Source organism: the organism of the source record quoted next, unplaced genomic scaffold, assembly GCF_019419815.1.
Source record: "Pyrus x bretschneideri cultivar Hongxiangsu unplaced genomic scaffold, Pyrus_bretschneideri_v1 Contig8, whole genome shotgun sequence".
Classification (NCBI taxonomy): domain Eukaryota; kingdom Viridiplantae; phylum Streptophyta; class Magnoliopsida; order Rosales; family Rosaceae; genus Pyrus; species Pyrus x bretschneideri.
In genome coordinates this window covers 1009200-1031272 of record NW_025999820.1, presented here as the reverse complement: position 1 = coordinate 1031272, position 22073 = coordinate 1009200, and the positions used below count along the sequence as shown (strand labels likewise).

The window sequence follows — 22073 nt, the reverse complement described above, 5'->3', positions numbered from 1 at the left end:
AATTTTGGGATGAGAAATTGCAATTTTCTCATAAAAGGGAGAGTTACGGTAACAATTACATAGAGTAATCTGCAATCAATCACTACAATAATTGAATCAACCATGGGAGTTTCTCTACAATTCTTCATATTGACTCCATCGGAATTTTCAATGAAATCGTGAGTTTCCTAACACTATGTCATATTCTTGCCTAGATATTACAAATTTCACCCAAACTATATAATTTATACAATTACTAATTATTAAACTTCAAACACAGAGAATTGTAAGCCTAAAATTTGTTCTATATATTATAATTTGAGTAAAATTGTAGTTAAATCAACATATCACGCGTCATTTACATCACATCATGTACCAAAATTTGTCCTAAGAGTGAAAGCAATTGGTACATGTAATGTGCCAATGTGGTCAGTGGTCACTTGTAACAAAAAAAAAAAAAAAAAAAAAAAGATCAGGTCTCTATCTATCTTCTATTAACATATTACAAAAATAAACAAAAATAATAAAACTAACAAATTAAAGAATTTCAAAGGGAGAGTGGTCCAATATTTTAATTTTAATGTTCCTCTACAACCTTGTCCAATGTTTTAATTTTAATGTCTTTTTTCCTTGGATTATTTAGTTTATCATAATTGTGTTGGGTCATATAAATACATAATGATTGTAATTTGTATTTCAAAGCATTTTTCTACAATCATTTAGTACTACAATCTATTGGTATTTTTCTTCACTTATAAGTGAGAGGTCTTATATTCAATTATCGCCAAAGACGAATTTGAACCATATTATTGCTAGCTCATTGTGAGGCTAAACCCACTCCCTGTATTTAGTGTAGATGATATCGATTGTTAAAAGAAAAAAAATATATATTGTTTCACATATTTATTTAAATTTTCGATTTTGTGGTAGGCGAGCTTAAAATTCAATCTTAAGCAGATTGTGATTGTCATGTGTGATTGTTCAACGCTTTTATATGCAATTGCACATTGATGTGGCAAAGAAGCTTTTCTATCCTTATCGTTATCATGACACACGGACTCGCGTGAAAACTGAGAAGTGAAATAGACACAAATGATACATATTATGGTAGATGCGTATTTCAACCTCGTCATAGGTTTATCATTTTCATTCTTATGCCAAATTGTTCGAAGTATACTTTGCTCTTACTTAAACGAACACATTCTTTTTAAGACACATTACGGTTCCAGAAGTGGATCCAAGATTTGAATCTTAGGGTCTCATTGTTAAACACAAGTTTTTTAGATAGGAATAAAGCGCAAAACGCAAACAGAAAAAAATCAGTTTATTCACTTAGTTGGCTTGTTGTGCACGTGTTAACAAATATTAGAATATGCTGAAGCAATCTAATAAGTGATATACAAAGAACTTGTCGAGTGATGTTGAAGCAACATGTCGGGATATATCTAACATACATTACATCAAATATTGAGTAGGCCGTGTTATTACCTCTAAGGGTAAAATTATCATGTCAATAACTTTCTATGATATGATAAATTTTTGGATGAAATTTTAAAGACGGAGTTTTGGGAAATCAATTTTAAATTTCAAGAGATGTTAAAATAATTTCAAAATTCTCAACAAGTTTTTATAAAAATACAAAAAAATTTCAATATAACATTTAGAGGGTCCTCGGAAGACCGAAACGTGTATGTTTTCCAAACTCAGGTGGTCCTGGGACTACCTTGGTTCCTATTTCCATCCGTCCCTAATAGTTTCAGTGCACAATCCTTTTCTTTTGTGCTTATAACGAGTTGTTTTTGTGTACATAAGATACTGCGATTTGCTCGAATTTTTTTTTTTTTTTACTTGTAGGAAGAGAAAATGCAAGGAGAGAGAGTAAAATGTGACTAGTACTAGTAATGAAAGGACTTACTTAGAAATGAAGGCAAAAGCATCTTTCCAAGAAGTATTATTGGTATCTTAAAGTGCAATTTATGGCATGCCAAGGCTAGCATGTATCATGTGGGTTGATAACAATCTCAACTCAAAATGTAGGAATAGTGATGGTGAAGAAATCACACCTATATTTGTGCCCCACCTTCCCTACAACAATATACTCTTTAATTATGATAATAGATTGCATACATACTCTTACATTTTGAAAAGATAACAACCATTTCCAACCCCTTTTTGTCTGCCTTTTTTCTTGGCTATTGCTATTTGCTACTAGGGAATAACATTTTTCCCTTCTTTTCTTTATACCTTTGTTAGCCATTATGTAAAGAATAAAATCTTGAGAAGAACTTTTAGGTGAAAACTTCTATGTCACGTGACAAGATGAGCAACATACATTGTCGAGTTGAAATTTATTACGTGTTAAAAGTTTCTACTTGTGATTCACCTAAGTTCTTTAACAAGTGTTATGTCAAAGGATCATTCAATTTTTTCTCAATAAACCCCTCGTTACTTATCCATACACCATTTACACAATAATTCCGAGTAATTTTTTTTTTATCAAAAGAAATAACTTCATTAGATAAAGTTCAACATTAAATCATCCGTCAGGTCTAACCAGATATTAAAAACAAAAAGTTCGAAATGAAAAACTGTTGAAGCATATGTCTCACATCGGACAAATTCATGAAGTTAAAATTGCACATAGGAAGACTGTTGAATCACCACTAAATGAATCGAGGGCTTTTGTAAAACCCTCCACACCTATAAAATTGCACATGTGATCAAGTTTGATATAATATCAACACTTAAATCGTAAAATTAGTCAAGTCCAAACAACTCAAAACCACTAAAATCGTAAAATAATCCGTAAACCCGAAGTACTATTGTCATCAATCTCACGTCGCATCGTATAACCAAGAAGAATGTGTAAAACAAGATGCGAATGAGTCGATCATAAATCGTAGCACAACAACCAAAATATGCCAAGAGCACTGCAAATTGAAGTACTTTTGATCCTCAGGATTCAGTGTGCATTATTGAAAAGAGAAGTGATTCTTTCATGATCTCTTCCATCAAGTTCATTGATTCATCTGATCTGGATCTTTAAAATTTCATCAAATGGTAAAAAATTATTATAGTTTTTAAGAGATCAAAACAGGTGAACCGTTGAATGAAATTTTAAAGGTCTGGATCACTTAATTCGATAACCTCGATAGAAGTGATCCGGAAAGAATCTCTTCTTTATTGAAAAACGTGAAATAGTTACTCGGTCATCATGGTAAATTAACTTATTAAATTGTTAATGAGTACTTATTAAGACTTATTTAGTTTGATATCATTTTATACCATCATCTTCATTACCAACTTTACATTTATATTATGATAATATCAAATCAAACGAATCTTAACAAATAATCGTTAACAATTCAGTAGAATGATTTGCCGCATCTGACAATCACCACCGTCTCCATGTGAAACTGATGCAAAAGAAGACAGAGGAACACGTCTTGTTAGTCCTTTTTGTTTAATAAGCTGGCATCGTGCTCCATGCCCTGCAATTTAATCTCAGCAGCTAGCTGGACAGACACGGACACGGACACGGACACGGACACGTGATTAAATCTACCCCGCCCCAACTTGTAGTTTAATGATACACCCTCGTAATTTAGTGGATATGTGGATCCTGGACGGTGCCCCTACAAACCTTTGTACCATGCACGGCCTAACAAAATGTGCTTTTGGGTGGACTGTCGGTTTAGAGTTTGCCCCAAGACAAATCTGATGCCATTTATGGACCAGGATTCCCTCCTAAGCAAAAGATGAAGATACTCTTGATCAAGCCCATCAAACCGTTGAAATTTTACTTAACGACTACAAACAGAAGGTTCTTCTAAAAATTATAATAATTGTAGCCGTTAGATAAAATTTCAACAGTCCGATGAACTTGGTTAGGAGGATCCTCATCCTTTGCTCAGGAGATGATCTTGATCCGTCATTTATCACATGTAAAGGTAGACCAAAGAAAGGGTTTACAAATCCATAACCAACGTGTATCTTAACTGGTTAAAAATATTTATTTATACGCTCGAGAGTCAATACGAGATTTTGTTCGGCACCTGTATTAAAACAAATGGTAGTTCGTAGATCGTGAGAAGCTTATAACTAAATTGATTAAGAGCATTCAATTATGTGCTCGATAATCAAACACAGGATTCACTTTTCCAGTTACCTTTTTATAAAAAGAAAGAAATGGTGGTTTGCAAATTGTAAAGAGCTACTAGCTCAACTTGTCAAGAATATTCATCCATACGTTCGGAAGTCAAATACAAGAAAGAAAGAGTAGTTTGAAGATTGTAAAAAACTTGTAACTCAACTAGTTATGATCATTCATCATACACTCAAGAATTGAACAAAAAACTCTGCTTTCCCCTAATGTCAACTTGTATAAAAAATAAAAAATAAAAAAGGGTCAGCAGATCCAAGAACCACTTGCTAATCCAATAATATCGAGTAGAATAAGATCACAATCTTAGAAAAACTAATTAATGTGCTCTACTTGAAAAATGTAAGCATCCAAAATTACATCTCCATTGCATTGTCCAATGCTTGGTAAACTTCCCAAGGACTTGAAAGCAACCAGGGAATGTTTTACTGGTACCCGGGATCCTTGAAGGTAACCGGAACATCTCCACAGGCAGCAAGAGAGAATGGCCAGTCTGTGGTCGTTGTACATGTTCATTCATGTCGCATTTAGTTTTTCCGGCGGTATGATCATGCAGTAATCTGATTCTTCTTCAACCGCTGCTCCAGCTGAAATTTTTACGTCCAAAAATTTTAGAGAAAAGGTTTAGGAATATCAAGTACAACGAAAGTCATTAGATAAGACCCTAGCCTTTCTAAGTTGTGTGCAAATGGCAGTCATCCTTTCTGTTTCCTTCACTCTGCAGCTTGCCACTGAAGAATACAAACTCAACAAATCAAGGCAGACCTTCTAGGGACATTTTTCACATGGGAATTCCGAAACATGCAGAATTTTGAAAAATTGCGATGCTTTGTTCTGGTAATCAAAATATTAACAGTTTAGTCATAAAACATCAATAAGGGCTTAAACCTAGGTGCATTACGTTCACGGTTCATGTCTTTGTGAAAAAAAATACTTGGACTAGACCATACCATCTCTTATGGTAGTTGGTCCTTCGGCGAAAAGAGAAACTGCAGAGAGAGTTATGGCAACATCTGGTATTTTGTTCATGTTGACATCAATAGCTTTCAAGTGTTTTCTTCTAGATGATTGTCGCCGAGGTAACTTTAGCACCCATTTTTCAAGAACTTCTGCAAACTATGCATCTCCCTTGATTAGTAAAAATGACCGAAAAAAATTGTAAAGATTACTTGAATTTTGTATGCATAATTCACAACTATTTTCACAAATCGTCTAATAGATACTTGTAACTACGAATTTGGAAATAAATTGTCCGAAAACTACTACATATGTTCAATCTGAAATTTGTTTTATGCATGCGCTGAATTAAACAAAAATATATTGGTGTGTGCAAAACACCACAGCCCTCAACTGTGACAGTTCCCCTGGTGATAGCAGCACCAGCTGGGAAGTAACTTGCACTCGAAGCATCACCTTCGACAAAAGCATTTCCAGGAGACCCGATGTATTCTTTTCATTTTGTTACGCACAATTAAACAATATTTCTCACGGCCGTTCGGCTAAATAAAAAATACTTTGCACTTTAGACCTCCTTGGACGAAAAATCAATCTAAAATATCACTATGTTGCACTGTGACACCAAAGTTTTCCATCACTTTCAAAGTCATCTCCACAAAAGGACTAGAAACGAGTCTCTCGACAATGTCAATTTCGATGTCTCCAAGAGCCAAAGGAGACGCCATAAGCAAAGAAGTGAAGTATACGCTACTAACTGACCCAGAGAGCTTCACCTGAAAACAATATATAATAAAGTTTGAATTAAACTGATGAATCTCATCGCGGCTGCAGGCCAAAATAGGAGTGGATTCGGATAGGAAAATCAGGATTTTGGCATGCAAGCAGCAAATTTTTATTTTTATTTTTATGGTTTTACATCGCATTCGATCAAAAACTTACCAGTTAAACAACAACCATTAATATACAAGACGAGCAAACCACACCTTTCCCCCTGGAATGCCTCCCTTTCCAATCACACGGACAGGAGGGCAGTTTGTTCCAAGAAAACAATCAACGTCCGCACCAAGCTGCTTAAGACCAGCGACCATATATCCAATTGGCCTCTCCCTCATTTGGGGCACCCTATCAAGTACATGCCTGAAATATGTTTAACATCCAAAGTCTGTAGTGAATTATAAAACCGGATATAAAAACAACGGTAATGAAAAAAAAAATGCAAGCAGATTGAGATTAGAGAAAACGCATGCTTGAAGTGTTGGTGCTTGAGCACGATTTGCAGGGTACAAGAAGATCCAAATTGGTGGTGTTTGGATATATGCTGCCTTCTTTTCGAGCATCGAAGGTGGGTGATGACTGTTTTTTTTCTTTTCCAGTTTGTGTTTCCAAGTACAGCAGTCAATGACCGATTGCTGTTCCAGCAGTTCCAAGAAAAAGTTGAACACTTGAACTCAATCTCTTGATTCATTCCCTGAGGGAAACCGACCACCACAACCCTCCACGAACGCTCGTTTGTGTGCCTTATCTTCTTCCACATTTATCCCAATGATTTTCAGTGCACCAATCATATAATGAATATCATCACTATCTAGCAAGTTGTCAACAAGTTGTTCCCTGAACTATACAACAACAGTTATGTCTACCAGGATAATATCGTCTTCTGTCCAATTACTTGATCCCTAAGTAATTTCAGATGCCAAAACACTCAAGATACCGGTTTACCTTGTATCCCTTCTAGTTCAGCCTCCTTTTAAGTTGTCATCAAGAAAGAAATGGTTGACAACTACATCCTTAGTGAAAGAAATGTCGAGTCTTTTAATGCTACGTAACACTCAGTGTCGAGTGTTTTAGCTATTAGATTTGACTTCCACAAATATTAAATTTTCAATCTTAAAACATTAATTTTTCATACCACTCAATGTTACGTATCTGTGTCTTCTAATTAGAAGGCATTTTGCCTCATACGGATTCGAAGAAAGGTGCTAATGGAATAATTATACAAACAAAAAATGAATTTAAACTTGCAACCCTAAATTAACTAAAATCAGCTAATTAAACCGCCACAATCTTTATGGTGCCCGAGATTTCTCTGGTGGGCTGCAACACTATCTGTCACTGTTGACGGCTTCTCTGCTGTGCAAGCTGAAGCTCTAACCGAACGAACCATCCAACTATCCGCCAACCTGTTTTTCAGCTTCAAACTCAAAGAACCTGAGCAACCCAGAAACTGACTTCAATGGGAGTAACAAGGATTTGGCCATCTCTCTCTCTCTCTCTGTGACAGAAAAGGTAATGAAATGTACATCTGATACAGCAATATAGTTTCACAATCTCGCAACAAAATAAGAAGGGTGGAAGCGATGACCGAACAGCCATGAATGTTGTTCAATTTCGAAATGTTCAGATTAAGAAATGCAGACACTGCATTATGTAAAGAAAGACTCTTGAACGGAAACAGCAGAACTGCATCGCAAATTTACAAGTGATGCAAATTCTTTGAACCAAATACTTAACAAACCTAGCAATGTATGCATTTCTTGACATCCAGTTTGTCCCAAAGAGAGGTACAAAAGAAGATCCACGAACCAAATCATGAATCACTATTATTGAGTAGAATCGCATCACAAATATTAGAAACAATAACGAGCTCAACTTGCAAATACAAATCATCCAAAATTACAGGGGAATAAAGAGAAACCGAAACAAGTGTGGCTTCCATCTGCACTGCTTTGGCTGTAGAGGCACAAGGACGATCCCTCTCTCTCCCTATCTACAGATAAATATATCTTATAACCGCTGTTCAATGCTTGGTAAACTTCCTGAGGACTTCAAAGTAATCGGGGAATGTTTTTCTGGTACAACCGGGATCCTTGATAGTAACTGGAACGTCTCCACAGGCAGCAAGAGAGAAAGCCATGGCCATTCGGTGGTCATCATATGTGTCTATTGCTGTCACGTTTAATTTTTCTGGCGGTGTGATTATGCAGTAATCTGGTCCCTCTTCAACAGTTGCTCCCAGCTGAAATTTAGGTCCGAAAAATGTTAGAGAAGTAATAAGCATATGAAGGTGTGGGAATATCAAGTGTGAGGGCAGCCAACTAAAACGAACCTTTCTTAGTTCAGTGCATATGGCGATCATCCTTTCTGTCTCCTTCACTCTCCAACTTGCCACTGATGATAAGAACTCAAGAAGTCAAAGCAGGCCTTTGTAATTGTTTTCACATGTTATTTTTTTAATAATATGAACTACTTTTAAAACCATAAGCATTCTGCTCAGATACGCAAAAAGATTAATCTTGAATGATATATGTATCAGCAAAGGCCTCAACCCGGAAAATATTCATCCTCACTTCTAACTGTTAAGAAAAAGATTTTTAGCATGGATCCATTAACCACGAGATTGATTTGTTACTTGTCTATTTACCAGTTCTAAACACCTATGCGGACTCCACCCACCCCTTTCCTTTATTGTCTACTAACAACGAAAATAGTGAGCACAAGCCATTCACAGGAAAAAGACATAGACCATACCATCTCTTATGGCAGTTGGTCCATCAGCAAAAAGAGCAACTACAGCAAGAGTCATGGCAACATCTGGCATTTTGTTCATGTTGACGTCAACAGCTTTCAAGTGTTTTCCTCCAGAAGAAAGTCGTTGAGGTCCTGTAACTGTGACAGAATTCTCTGTCCACGTAACTTTAGCACCCATCTTTTCAAGAACTTCAGCGAACTTTACATCTCCCTTGATTAAGAGAAACCAAAAAGGTTGTAAGATGTCATATTTTCTCGAAGTGATAACTCTTTTTCAAAAACCATCCAAGCGATGGTTGTAAATGTGTAATTACGATCGGGAAATAGGTTGGCCCATCAATCTGGAAATCTATCATTCATACACTGGGAAGTGAACAGAATAAGAAAAGATATTGGTCCCAGAAATTACCTGTAAACTGCTTGTCCCACAGCCTTCAACAGTGACAGTCCCACCAGTGACAGCAGCACCAGCTAGAAAGTAACTAGCACTTGAAGCATCGCCTTCAACAAAAGCATTTCCAGGAGACCTGATAGATATATTTTTCATTTTGTTACACAATGCAATCATATATCACATAGTGGTTCACCAATACATTGAATAAAACATACTTGTACTTTTGACCTCCTCGGATCAAAAACCGATCCCAACTATCACTGTGTTCCACTGAGACCCCAAAGCGTTCCATCAACTTCAAAGTCATTTCCACATACGGAATGGAAATTAGTTTATCAATAATCTCTATTTCAACATCTTGAAGGGCCAAAGGAGCTGCCATAAGCAAAGCAGTCAAGTACTGACTACTAATTGATCCAGAGAGCTTCACCTGAAAACAACAGATAAAGTGTGGATTGAATTGATTAAGTGCATCAAAACTGCAGGCATTACAGAACAACCATAAATGTACAAGACAATGCAAACCACACCTTCCCCCCTGGAAGGCCTCCCTTTCCAATCACACGGACAGGAGGGCAGTTTGTTCCAAGAAAACAATCAGCATCCACACCAAGCTGCTTAAGACCATCAACTAAGTCTCCGATTGGTCTCTCCCTCATTCGGGGCACCCCATCAAGTACATACCTGAAACAGAATCAATATTATAGGAAAACCTTTTAAAATACAATATCAGTCTGGACTACCATATTCAAGGTTACTAAAATCATTTAACATCACACTTCTAGTCAATATGGAAATAGGACAAACCTAGCATGTCCACCAGCAGCAACAACTGCAGCGGTCAATGGCCGCATTGCTGTTCCAGCATTTCCAAGGAATAGTTGCACTTCATCTACGGATTCATTACTCAAAGGAAACCGACCACCACAACCCTCCACGACTGCTCGCCTGTTTTCCTTGTCCTCTTCAACATTCAGCCCAAGGGTTTTCAATGCACCAAGCATATAATGAATATCTTCACTATCTAACAAGTTGTCAACAACAGTTGTTCCCTGACAATAGCATAAAAAAAAAAATTAAAAAAAAAAAAAAAAACAATCATGTAACCGGGATGCTTTAATACATAAGGAAATCTTGAAACACATGTATGAAGTGATAAGAAGTATCATCAATCAGTCTAAGGAGCAATATATTTCATTCTCTCTAATAATGCAACTTCGATAACATCACCCTAATAACTGAATTTTCTTTTGAGATTTCTTATCAGCCAAACAGAACCATGTCTAATTAGCGGACGAAACATTCCCGAGATCGAACCATGTCTAATTAGTGAACGAAACATTCCTGATCATTCGATCTCCTCAAGTAAATTTGAGATACCAAAGCACTCAGGGTCCTCGAAATCGAAAAACAAACACACGAACCCAAATCCACAAAAATCTCTCCAATTTCTTCCCCCAAACCTTTCACTTTCAGCAACTACTACTGATCACACTACTACAACAAAAACTCCAAATTAGTTGCAAAGCAACAATTAGTTGCAAAGCAACAATCTTTACATACCTCAGAGAGAGCAGCAATCAGCAGAATTCGATTCGACAACGACTTGGAACCCGGCAACTTTATGGTGCCCGAGATTTCTTGGATGGGTTGCAGCACAATCTCCGGAACCGTGGACGGCTTCTCTGCCGTGGCAACTGAAGCAGCAACTGTAAGCGGATCGACCCTGACTTTACCGACGGTCCAACTGCCCACAAACCCATTTTTCAGCTTCAAACTCAAAGAATTTGAGGAACCCAGAAACTGGGACTTCAATGGGAGAAAATTTGATGATCTGGGCATTTGGGGTTTGGAAACATTGGGCAAAAGATTGATGCTTTGAGCTCCATTGCTGCAGATTTTGCTCACTTGGGCCATCTCTCTCTCTCTCTCAAAAAATCACGTTTGAGAGTTGTCTAAATTGGTGTCTCTACAATTGTGGGAGCTTGGCGGAAGGGAAAGTTGGGGGTTTTGGTGAGAATGGTCGTAGGTAGGGATTGATGGACTCTCTCTCTCTCTGCTCTCTAACAATTCACCAACCAATTCTGCCACCAGAAGTTTGAAAAAGAGATGGGGAGATGGAGACGAGGGTGGTAGGTGTGCTTGCCTTTGTGCTTGGAAGGGTTGTACGTTGTGCTTTGAAAGGATTTGTACGCTAGTTGGGTTGGTAGGGGCTGCTATAGATAGTGTCAGAGTCTCTCACCGACCCCCTATTTTTTTTTTTTTGGAAACTCACGGACCCTTTTTTTTTCATAGAAAAGAACTTCGTTAAAGAGAAAAGCCTCCAGGGCTATGGCAGGTAATTTTTCATCCGATCTGTTAAACACAATACGTAAATAATACAAAATAATGAATTTTGGGTCAATATGATAATTAATCGAAGTCATTATCAGGTTGCACAATAAGAACCTGTTAATAATGGATCATTAACAAGTTTACACGAACGTAACACGTGAATAACCAGTTTCGACACATTAAAAAAAAAAAAAACTTATTTTGATGATTTTAATTTTTTAAACTACTAAAGAAACTTACTATAAATTACAAGCCATATTGTATGTTAAATATGTATTATTGTATTTTTATAGTATATTATAGGCAAAGAGTAAGATTAAAAATTATAAAAACACATTAAAAATAAAAAAATATCGAATAATTTAAAAATAAAATACACAGTAAAAAAAATTATAATAATTAATTTACAAGCATGAAAAATGTGAAAAAAATATGCAAACGCTCGTGATTGCATCGTCTACGCTTAGACGATGGTTACATTGGGTAGAGGTTGTCCTACATTACTCGATTGGAGCGCTCTCTTGGGTGAAATAGTAAAAGCAAAAAGTTTAGCATATGTTCTTGCCAAGAAAGTTCACCTGTGTCGGTCTGGCACCGAAATCTAGACGCCAAAGGGATATTTAACTATGGAATAATACATTTCACAAAACGGCATTATCATTACTAGATTGGATAGGGGGTAGTGGCATATCGTATAAAATATGTAACCTATACCATCATTCGTAAAGCTAGCGACAGATTGTTTAGCACTTGTGCTTTCATTATGGATTAACTAATGTAAAAGAGAATCGAATCCCTTGAGTTAACCGTTGTAAAGGAATAAAAAATTGAACCCTTGGCAACTTGTCCGTATCTCGGTCTCATCTAGTGTAAAAGAGAATCGAATCCCTTGAGTTAACCATTGTAAAGGAATCAGAAATTGAACCTTTGCCAACTCGTCCGTATCGTCTCTCGTGCCGTATCCATTCTCATTTAGGTCGAACCCCCTCCCCGTAGACTCTATTTGGGCATTCCTTAAACAAGCGGCCTACCACGGACTTGCTATCGCCTATCTTCCCTTCCTCCTACTAAAGCAAACATTGAGCCGAAGGAACACGCTTTTTCAAGTGTGGTTAGCCCACTCTTACCTTGAGTGCTAGCCCTTTCGCGCTAAGAGCATGACAAACCCCTTATGTGGTATATCCGCCGGTCATTTAGATTTTTAAAACCCTCCAAATCTCATGAATAGTATTTTTATATGAGTGAAATTTCATAAATTTAATAATAACTATTGTAGGAGTGTGAAAAATGTAAAAAAAAAAAAAAAAGAAAAAAAAATACACACACACACACACACACACACACACAATCATACGTAATGACAAGCTCTACAACTTTCGTGAAGGGGATAACTCAGAAATCCGACACCATAATCCATAAACCTTAGATTTAAAATTTAACCATCGATTGTCGTTTATGTTTTATTCTACTCACCGAATTTCATTTTTTATATTTTCATTATTTATTGATTTAAAATATATTTTCGTTAACAAATAACAGGTCAACTTATATTACTTGATAATATTAACGGGTCAATTTCGTGTCAGGTCATAATATCCGTTTACTTTAACGGGTGTTACACAACACAACCCATTAAAATATCGGGTATGACATGAAAATGACACGAACACGGAAAGTACAACACGAATGTTAGGTCTACTTAAGGCAATCAATTTGGGTACAATCAAAGAAGAAGGCATAATGAACAGCCCTAGGAAGAGTTCTATCCCAAACATGAAAATCAAAAACAGAGTAACCAACACTAGTTATTGCACTTGCTAGAAAGTTGGCCTCCCTGAAGACATGCTTCCAACAAATGTCTTAAAAAAACCCCACAAACCAACGAATATCCTCCAGAATGAGCTTCAGTCTTGAAGGGGGGTTATAAATGCCACGTATGAAGTCAATCACCAACTTCGAATCTCCCTCAACTATAATACGAGATAAACCTTTAAACTTTGCCATCCACAAGCCATCCCGAAGAGCTAGACATTCTGCCATAGAGATAGTATTCTGACCAATAAACCTTGCTCCAGCAACAATGGGATCCCATTTCTCATTTCTAATCACAAATCCAGCAGACGCACTTTGATTCACAACGGAGCCATCAAAATTAAGTTTAACAACGCCAACTTTTGGAGGGGACTACCGAATAGAAGATGAAGATTGATGCCTTATTCCATCATAATCATCAGGATTATTATCGTTGCCAGTGATGAAATCTCGTTTAAAGTTAAGAGCAACCTTAACAATCCTTACAAAGCTTGGATTTTTGTTTTGAAACACAGCTAGATTCCACTCTTTCCAAATTTGCCAGCAAATTAGTAAAGCTTTACTGAGATCACATAATCCTTCGTCAGTTCTGTGAGCTAGAGCATTAAACCAGTCATTAAATAAGAGAGACTGATTTAGCCTTAAGTTATTGGAGACAGCTTGACCATTCCAACAAGTCTAAGAAAACTATAATTTATGAATAATTGGGATTTGCTTTCATGCTCCAAGTTACACATACATAGGGCAGATAGTTGGAATATTATTGTTAATCTGTCTTTTATATGGAGCCTTCCTAGGATAAGTAGCCAACTAAAAATTTTGACTTTATGAGGCAGCTTAAGATTCCACATTTTCTTTAAAAGCTCTCTAGCATTCACATTATTATTATCACATTTTGTGATCCAAGTTACCGACTTAATTAAGAACTTACCATTACCATTTGGCCTCCAACAACAAGAATCATCTTAGGGAATCAAGGGGAGAGGGATATTACATATTTTATTTACAATGTCTTCCTCTACCATGAACCGTAGTTGGTCTCTGTCCCATTGGCCATTATTAATGAACTGATTTACTTTTAAGTTCTTATCCAGATCATTAACTTGATTGGTGGCAACAAGGCTGGAAAGCAGGAAAGGAAAAACCCAATTATGGGTCCAAAAGTAGATATTATCTCCATTTCCCACTGATGCGTTACGAATGTGACACACAAATTAAACCCTATTTGTGACAATTGTAGTAATGATGTAAGTAGGGATCGTTCTAACCGGGGATTAACTAGGGGTGCTAAACACTTTAAACTGACTCAAATAAATAAAACTAACCTTTAAAACACTTAACTCACTTAACAAAAACTCAAAACAAGTCCACAAGACTCCAAATACTTAAAAACACAAAATAACATAGATTGTAATAACTAAGACTTAACAAAATATGGGGGGATTGTGTTTGGACGAATTTAAATTAAATGGACAGATTGTAAAGAAAACAGATTGTAAGACAAATTGTGATAGACCAAAGGATGATGGAATAACTAAGGGGTTCTTCTCCACACATGAAATATATGCAACGTAAATCAATTTCCAGTTATCAATTCAATAAGTTATGAACCTCGACACTCCAAGTTAATTAGGTCCGCTTAAATTAACCTTCAGATTTCCCTAGAATCATTGAATTGGATGAATATGCATCGCAAACAAATTATTCCTAACAAGTTCTCTATATGAACATCATGATAAAGATACAAGTTAGAATCATTATGTTCTTTGGAAATCATAAGCATCGACAAGGCATTTGTAACTATGAAAAGCATGATACTCTTGCCAGGAATCTACTTAACATGATCGTGACTAGCGACCTTCACTACTTGTGAATATAAATTCATAACGATTAGGTGAAACAAACTTATATCCTAGCACCAAATTCAAGCATGCAAATTAAGCGTGCACTCTCAATCAACATACAAGAATAAGTTCTAAATCAAACGGTTAAGCAAATTGTATTCACGACTTATGCAACGATAACTGGAAGTAATCAACTTATTTCACATATATAATCATGGTTTCGAATACACCCTTAGCCAAAACGAATTTAGCCAATCATTCTCAAGGCAAAACAAAGATTACATGAATTCGACATTGTAATATAAGATAGAATACACCTAAAATTGTTCAACAACTCAGAATGAAGAGCCAAACAATTGTGTGAAACTGTCTCCTTTCCATTGCTTGCGGCAGATTGGGTTGTGATGGTTTCTGGGCTGTTTTGATGATGTAGAATGGGTTTTGGGGGGTGTAGAGGCACGGCAAGGGGTGTAGGTTCGGTGTGGATGAGTGTTTGATGGTTGGAAGGTGGTGGAAAGGTATGTGGATGTGTGGAATGGTAGGGGAATGCACGGCACACCAGGGAAGTGAATGGAATGGAGGGTTATGCACGGGTTTTATAGGGAGAATGGGAGAATATGTGGCTGAATGATTAAGAGTGCATGTGGCTGAAATAATGAAGGGAATGAATGGAAAAGCAGCTAGGAAAAGTTGCTGAATGATGAAGAGTGTCACGGCTAGGGGAGTGAATGATTATGGGTGCATGTGGCTGAATTATAGAATGGGAAAGCATGTGAGTGACAGCTAGGGTGATTGGTGGCTGCAATGATGAAGTGGGAAAGCTGGAAATGCAAGGGGAATGCACGGCAAATGATAGATTTAAGAGAGAATGTGGCTGATTGTTTTTGGAAGAATGATATTGAAATGGGAAAGCATGTGGCTGCCAACTAGGGTGAATGATTGAAATGGGAAAGCTGTAATTGGAAGGGGAATGCATGGCAATGGTGTTAGAATGGGCTAGGCCCTTTGTTTTATGTTCTAAAGTGCATACAAGGCCTTCAATTTCGTCCAACACTTTGGCTCCAAGCATAAGCTATCCATCCTTAGCCCAAAAGTGCTCCAAAAGGCTCCAAAATGCACTTCTTTGCTCTTTTAGCCCTTAGAACCTGAAAACATGCGAAAATAACTTAAAAGACTTAAAGAACTAAGAAATAACAACGTAAATGCACAAGAACAAGCCAACTAAGTTGCCTAAATATGCTCCTATCAAATTCCCCCACACTTAGCTTTTGCTAGTCCTCGAGCAAAACAGAAAAACAAAACAAAACCTAAACCTTCCAAAAATGGTCTCAGGGATTCTTAATGCACATGACATGTTCAAGAACATTACTCACATAGATTTTAGTCATCCTTATGCTTAGGCACATACGTAATCATAATCACTCCTTACTAGTTCTCATTTAATCAATTTAAAACAACATTTGAATGTAGTAACATGCCTTAGAGAAATCACTTAATTCCTTACAAGATACTCTCTTATTTTCACACAGACTTTCTGATTACACACCCTACACTAAGTATATGTGAGAAGATTGATGTAAATATGAAACTAAACACTCACATATGTTTATAACAAGGAAAGTATTTTTCTGGAATGTATATGAATAAGATCTCATGAAAGGAATGCTACCAATTAGATGCGAGAACCAGGGACACCATATGCTTACATCAATTCCAAACTCCACATTATTGAAAACATAATGATCAAGATTGAAGCATAAGGATTGTAACGGGGTAAGGGTGATTGGCTAACAATGAAAGGTAAGGATAACAAACGTTCTTTAAGCAATAGCAAGCAAAGTAATGAAATTTGACACTTAGAATCACTTATGATTGCAGAAACTCACTTAGACACAAAAGGGGAAAATTCACACAACTCTTAGGGCCATATTCAACGTTTTGGAACCTTTCTTCAACTACCACAGACATGTGAGCTTATTTTCACTTATTTCATCCTCTTTTTCTTTCTTTTCACAACTTTTTCTTTTCTTTTTCTTTTTCCAAGAATTTTTTTTTTATGCCTTATTTCTTTTCGTGGCATATCAACACACACACACAAATTCCCCCACACTTGTTGTTTTGCATATTCGAAAGGATTCCCTCTAAGTCATGCTTACTATGCTTCAAGAACAAGGGTATGGGTGGTCCTAATCTAGGCTAGGTGGGGATGATATGGGTAAACAAAGAACAAAGGCTAACAATGGCTCAATGGGGGTTATGACCTACAATATATATATAGTGCATGGGTTGGCTGTTTGGTTGATGGCTTCACTACACACTTCATCTTGATATATATTATGCAATCATGCTTTGACTGGAATGGATGCAAGTTCTAGCATTTGGAACTAAATGATGAAACGCCTTCTAATTAGCAACCAAGCAAGAATAATGAGATCATGCAACGAGTTTGAAAACAAGAATCACAGATTAATACTCTCCAAAGAATGTTTAAAGCTCAAGTCTCTCAGGGTTGTAATGTTATTCTAAGTTCCTTCCTTCAAGCATATTACAAAAACTTCTTTTTTTTTTTTTTTTTTTCTTTGGGATTAAACATGAATTCATAAACAACAACTATAACCAAGTATAAACCAAGAATATATCAAACTTCCATCCATGTTTATAACTCTCTTTCACAGCATCATGCAATTAAAAACCAAATCCTCATCATTGTGTTGGAAGGTGACCTACGACACAAACAAACACACAAAAACAACTCTTTTTGAGTTTTTCAAAACAATTTTTTCAAATTTTTACGGTATTTTTGGATTTTTAAGTCAACACACTCTAAAACACTCTAAAATAGCTTAAAAACACTTAAAAACAGCAAGGAACACCATTGGAAGTTATGGGTGATAAAATCCCACGAATTTGCCTCAACATACTTAGTTACCCCCCCCACACTTCAATCAAACATTGTCCTCAATGTTTTAAGCCTAAAATCACACCAAACAAAAGTAAACACATAAACAGCATCTAAACATCCTAAACATGGCAGAATGTAACTAACAAAGAGAAGAGTTTAGGGACGCAAATCTGGTTATGGAGTGTAAATTCCATCTTCTCCTTGGTGATTGCATTGAGGCTTGATCTTGAGTTTGACTGGAAGATTTTCTGGTTTCCTCAAATCGTTGATTTTCCACAGGCTTAATCTTGAACTGGGCTGGAGGATTCTTTTGGTTTCCCCCGAAGGTCTGAACTTACTCCTTCTATTTGGAGTTGAATTTGATTCAAGGGTGGTGAACACTTGATTTTGAATCGGACTTGTGATTTCTTCAAGGGCCATCGAGGCTTGATCTTGAGTGAAAATAGGACCATGAGCGGTTTCAGGATTCAGACACATGGCAGGCAAGCACGAGGTGGAGGTGATGACCTGTTTCTTTGTTTAATCTTTCCAATTCGTATTGAAGAGGGTTAGAGGATAACTCAGCATATGCAGTTGTAGCGTTTGCTGACTATCCACAAGATTGATGTTTCATTGTCACTCGTCTTAGCTGTTCTCCAAGCAGATGTGGTCCCTTCTCTGGAAGTGTATCAACCGTTGAAGATGACTACTCGAGAGCAACGCTAGGTAAGCAACCAGGGAATAGATTCCAGGTAGTCGGTTCCAGATCGGAAGACTGACTCCAAGTGCCGGCTGATTGCTCTTTTTCACTTTGACATGCGAGTAAGAACAAGGACAAAGGAAAAGACAGGGACAGAGCATGATATGAGATACCTTTGCTTTCGCCCTTGATGATATGAGATACTTTTGCTTTTGAAGAAGCAGCGAATGAATCAGCACATATATTTGTTGCGCTTGTCTCCACATGCTTCGATCTACCTTTTCCTCCTGCCTCATCTGTACTCCATGCATCTGGTATCTTCTTTGGGGGTACATCATTGGTTGAAGATGAGTACTTGAGGGAAGGAGAAAACTGAGCATGTTGAGAGGTTTGGTTGCAGCTACATTCTTGGCCGAGAAGAAAAGTCATGCATTTTTGGATGTATGCCTTGCCATGAATGTTGACGTATATAGGAATTGTAATGGCAAGTAGTAGTGCGGATGCGGCTTTGTCACCCACGCTTGTCGGCAAAAGTGTGAGATCTTTGACAAAGTTGCATGCGTTATCTGAAAAACCGAGATTGCGGCTTTTTCACCCACGCTTGTCGGCAAAAGTGTGTAGTTGGGATAATGACCTCCACGCGTTTTCAACTTTGTCAGAGATCTTTTGACAAAGTTGCACGCGTTATCTGAAAAGCCGAGATTGTGTCTGAAGAGTATTGACGAACTTTACGCAGGAAAATCCGGCTTTTAAGATTTGAAGAGTGGTGTCTCTTCAATTTTTTTTTTTTGAATCGGTGGTTATGTCGCCTCTCCTTTTATAGAGGTATCGATCACCTCTAACATGCACACTTTGAAGATTGCCCATTCGTGAAAATCGTCTCCGGCCCTTTGAGATTTTACTCCATCCAACCCTTCTCTTTTAACATCTTTGAAAATGGTTAACCCATCTAATATTTGCTTAGATTTGAGTCTCAGCAGTGATCCGGGTGCGCCGCGTCAGGGTAATGTATGGTGCCCGTCTTTCTTATCTTCTAATGGCCCTCTTACAGGTGAAGACTGCGTGATGAAGGATGCAACAACAGCTACGATAGTAGCTAGGAACCTCCTCACTCCTAAAGATAGTAGGCTGCTTTCAGGATGGTCCGATGAGTTGGCCGTTCAAGAGTCCCTAGCTCTCAGTGTTCAGTGTGCGGGCTCTGTGTCCAACATGGGCCAACGCCTACTTGCTCGATCCCGTCAAGTTAAATCATTGATAGTAGAGGTGGAAAATCTTAAGCAAGAGATCAAACAGCTTAAGCACGAGAATAGAGGTTTGCACGTGCTTGCAAATAATTATTCGATAAGTATGAAGAGGAAGCTTGATCAGCTGCAAGAATCTGAAGGTCGAATTCAAAGTGACCGTCAAAGGCTTGCGGCTTTCTTCCAGAGGCACATTTTTCCTGCGTCATCTAGCGTTCCACCAAGTATTGAGGCCTCGAATGATCTATCTTCGATGCCTCCCGCTCCTGGAGTTTTGCCAAGTAGTGGGGCTTCACGTAAACAACCTTTGTGAAGGCTCCATCTTTCTCTTTTTTTTTTTTTTTTTTTTTAATCAACTTGTAATTTCTCGGAGATCAATGAACATGCTTTGTTTTATTCAGTGTATTGGGTTGCCTCCCAAGTAGCGCTTTCTTTTAAGTCTTGCAGCCGGACGATGCCACATTGATCAACCTTCATGGGAACCCACGGCATAGTGGGTTGTCTCCTCCACATCATGTTCTTCAACACTTTCATAATATGGCTCACTGAATGGGCGGGGATAATGATCCTCCCTGATTCTGGCGTTTGGATTCCTAAATTCCCTGTAACTGATCCCACCACCTTGAAATTGATTGGGTACCTGAACCAAAGAAGGAAACAACCTATTAGTTGAAATGGGAATCGGAATTGGGATTGGAGACTTACTAGGATGTTGTGGCAATGCCCCAAGGGCAGCCACCTTCTTGCCAATTTTAGCACACGGCACGGCCATATTGGATGTTTTTAGGGTAGTGGCATGCTCGTTGTGCTCCAATCCAATTCTTTCCTCGATGGTGATTCTAGATGCATCCTTCTTGATTTGTGCGGGTCCTTTCGACCCTATGTCCTTATGCACATCTATGACAAAACAAGAATGAACAGCATTAGTATTCTTAATAGATTCAGAAACTTTAAAGTTAATCGTATCACCACCAAACTCCATAGTTAAGGCTCCCTTGGCCACATCAATCTTGGTGTGGGCTGTTTTCATGAAAGGTCGTCCAAGTTGAAGGAAAATTTATGTCCTTACTAAGAACATGTAAAGAACATTTGAATACATAGGCAAACTATTAACAAATTAAAGTAGGCATGCATCCAAAAACAATTCATAAAACCCATGACTTTCAAAGCCTAGTATATGGTGAACCATAACTCTTTAACAACATTAAAGAGAAGAAAGGATTTAGAGAATCATTACCCTTGTAGCTCATCCTTGATTACACAAGGGATTCACCCAAGTGGAGGGCCTTCAAGTCACCTCCTTTGCTTCCTTGAGGATTTGAGGATATGTTCTCCAAAACACCAAAAGCTTGATGTCTCCAAGTCTCTACACCAAAGATTAATTGTGAAGATAAAAAATGGATGACTTAGGGGAGAGGAAATTGCTAGATCTCCCTCCCTAAGTGGCCGGCCTCCCTTGTTGAAATAGAGAGAATAATTTCATCAAGAAAAACCCCTTAACAAAATAAAGGTATAATTTTGAATTTATACTTCATTTCTTGTGAGTGGCAAACTTGTAATTAACACAAGTTTGGTATCCCTCACTATTCATGGCCGGCCTCTCTTAAGTGTTTGGCCTAATTGCCCATTTTGTTTTAGTTGTCATACAACTTAAACATAATGGGCCTTGTGGACCAAAACACTTTAGGGCCCCTAAACCCAAAACCAACTTAGAAGTCCAATACGAACGTTTCGTATAATTAATTAACTAATTAATTAACTTTGACCATACTTCAATTAACCATTTAATTGCTTATCCATTTCATTTAATTACCTCACTTTCATCCTTACTCGGTGTACGATCCATTAGGTTCCAATTAGCGAGGCAGTGGGCGATGTTACTCTTAACTATCGATTGTGAATTTAAACCATATTTCAATTCTCCCTTAAGATTAGTGTTTGCTAATCTTTAGGGCTTCCACAAACCATGAGTGACACCTAGCACCATGTCATGGTTACCCAAGCTAAGTAGAAGTGGTTGGAGAACCTATCCGGTTACAACTACAATGCAATACGGTCCTTTTCTAATACAATACTCTTAATCACATTGTTGAAGTGATAGTTTGTTTCATGTCTACTATCCAATGTGATACTTCCCTATATGATTCGCTTGAATAAGATTTGGAACAAACTTCCTAAGTCATATTCATATGCTTTGGCCAAAGACTCTCGAATCATATCTTAGAGTATTCTCCTTCCACC

The 22073-nt window shown here is 37.5% G+C and overlaps 1 protein-coding gene and 1 pseudogene across 2 annotated transcripts; both read right to left on the bottom strand.

The window, feature by feature from the left end:
• Positions 1 to 4135: 4135 nt before the first annotated feature.
• Positions 4136 to 6696, bottom strand: LOC125473156 (annotated as a pseudogene).
• A 964-nt stretch (positions 6697 to 7660) lies between these two features.
• Positions 7661 to 10958, bottom strand: LOC103933696 (3-phosphoshikimate 1-carboxyvinyltransferase 2-like). Of its 2 annotated transcripts, XM_048575576.1 has the most exons (8): positions 10584 to 10958; positions 9828 to 10072; positions 9551 to 9704; positions 9236 to 9450; positions 9036 to 9153; positions 8627 to 8837; positions 8205 to 8266; positions 7661 to 8114 (listed from the first exon to the last, which is right to left on the bottom strand). In XM_048575576.1, exons 1-8 carry the CDS (start codon positions 10935 to 10937, stop codon positions 7896 to 7898), a joined length of 1578 nt encoding a protein of 525 aa, XP_048431533.1. In that variant the 5' UTR covers positions 10938 to 10958; the 3' UTR covers positions 7661 to 7895. The 2 variants fall into 2 exon arrangements, with proteins under 2 accessions (XP_048431533.1, XP_048431532.1); XM_048575575.1 differs by having other exon boundaries at positions 7661 to 8266.
• Positions 10959 to 22073: the final 11115 nt, after the last annotated feature.

Coding starts and splice junctions, on each gene's coding strand:
- LOC103933696 (XM_048575575.1), bottom strand. CDS start 10,937: ATGGCCCAAGTGAGCAAAATCTGCAGCAATGGAGCTCAAAGCATCAAT. Junction 9,705..9,827: donor GCTGCTGGTGGACATGCTAG/GTTTGTCCTATT, acceptor ATTCTGTTTCAG/GTATGTACTTGATGGGGTGC. Junction 8,838..9,035: donor GTGGGACAAGCAGTTTACAG/GTAATTTCTGGG, acceptor CTCTTAATCAAG/GGAGATGTAAAGTTCGCTGA.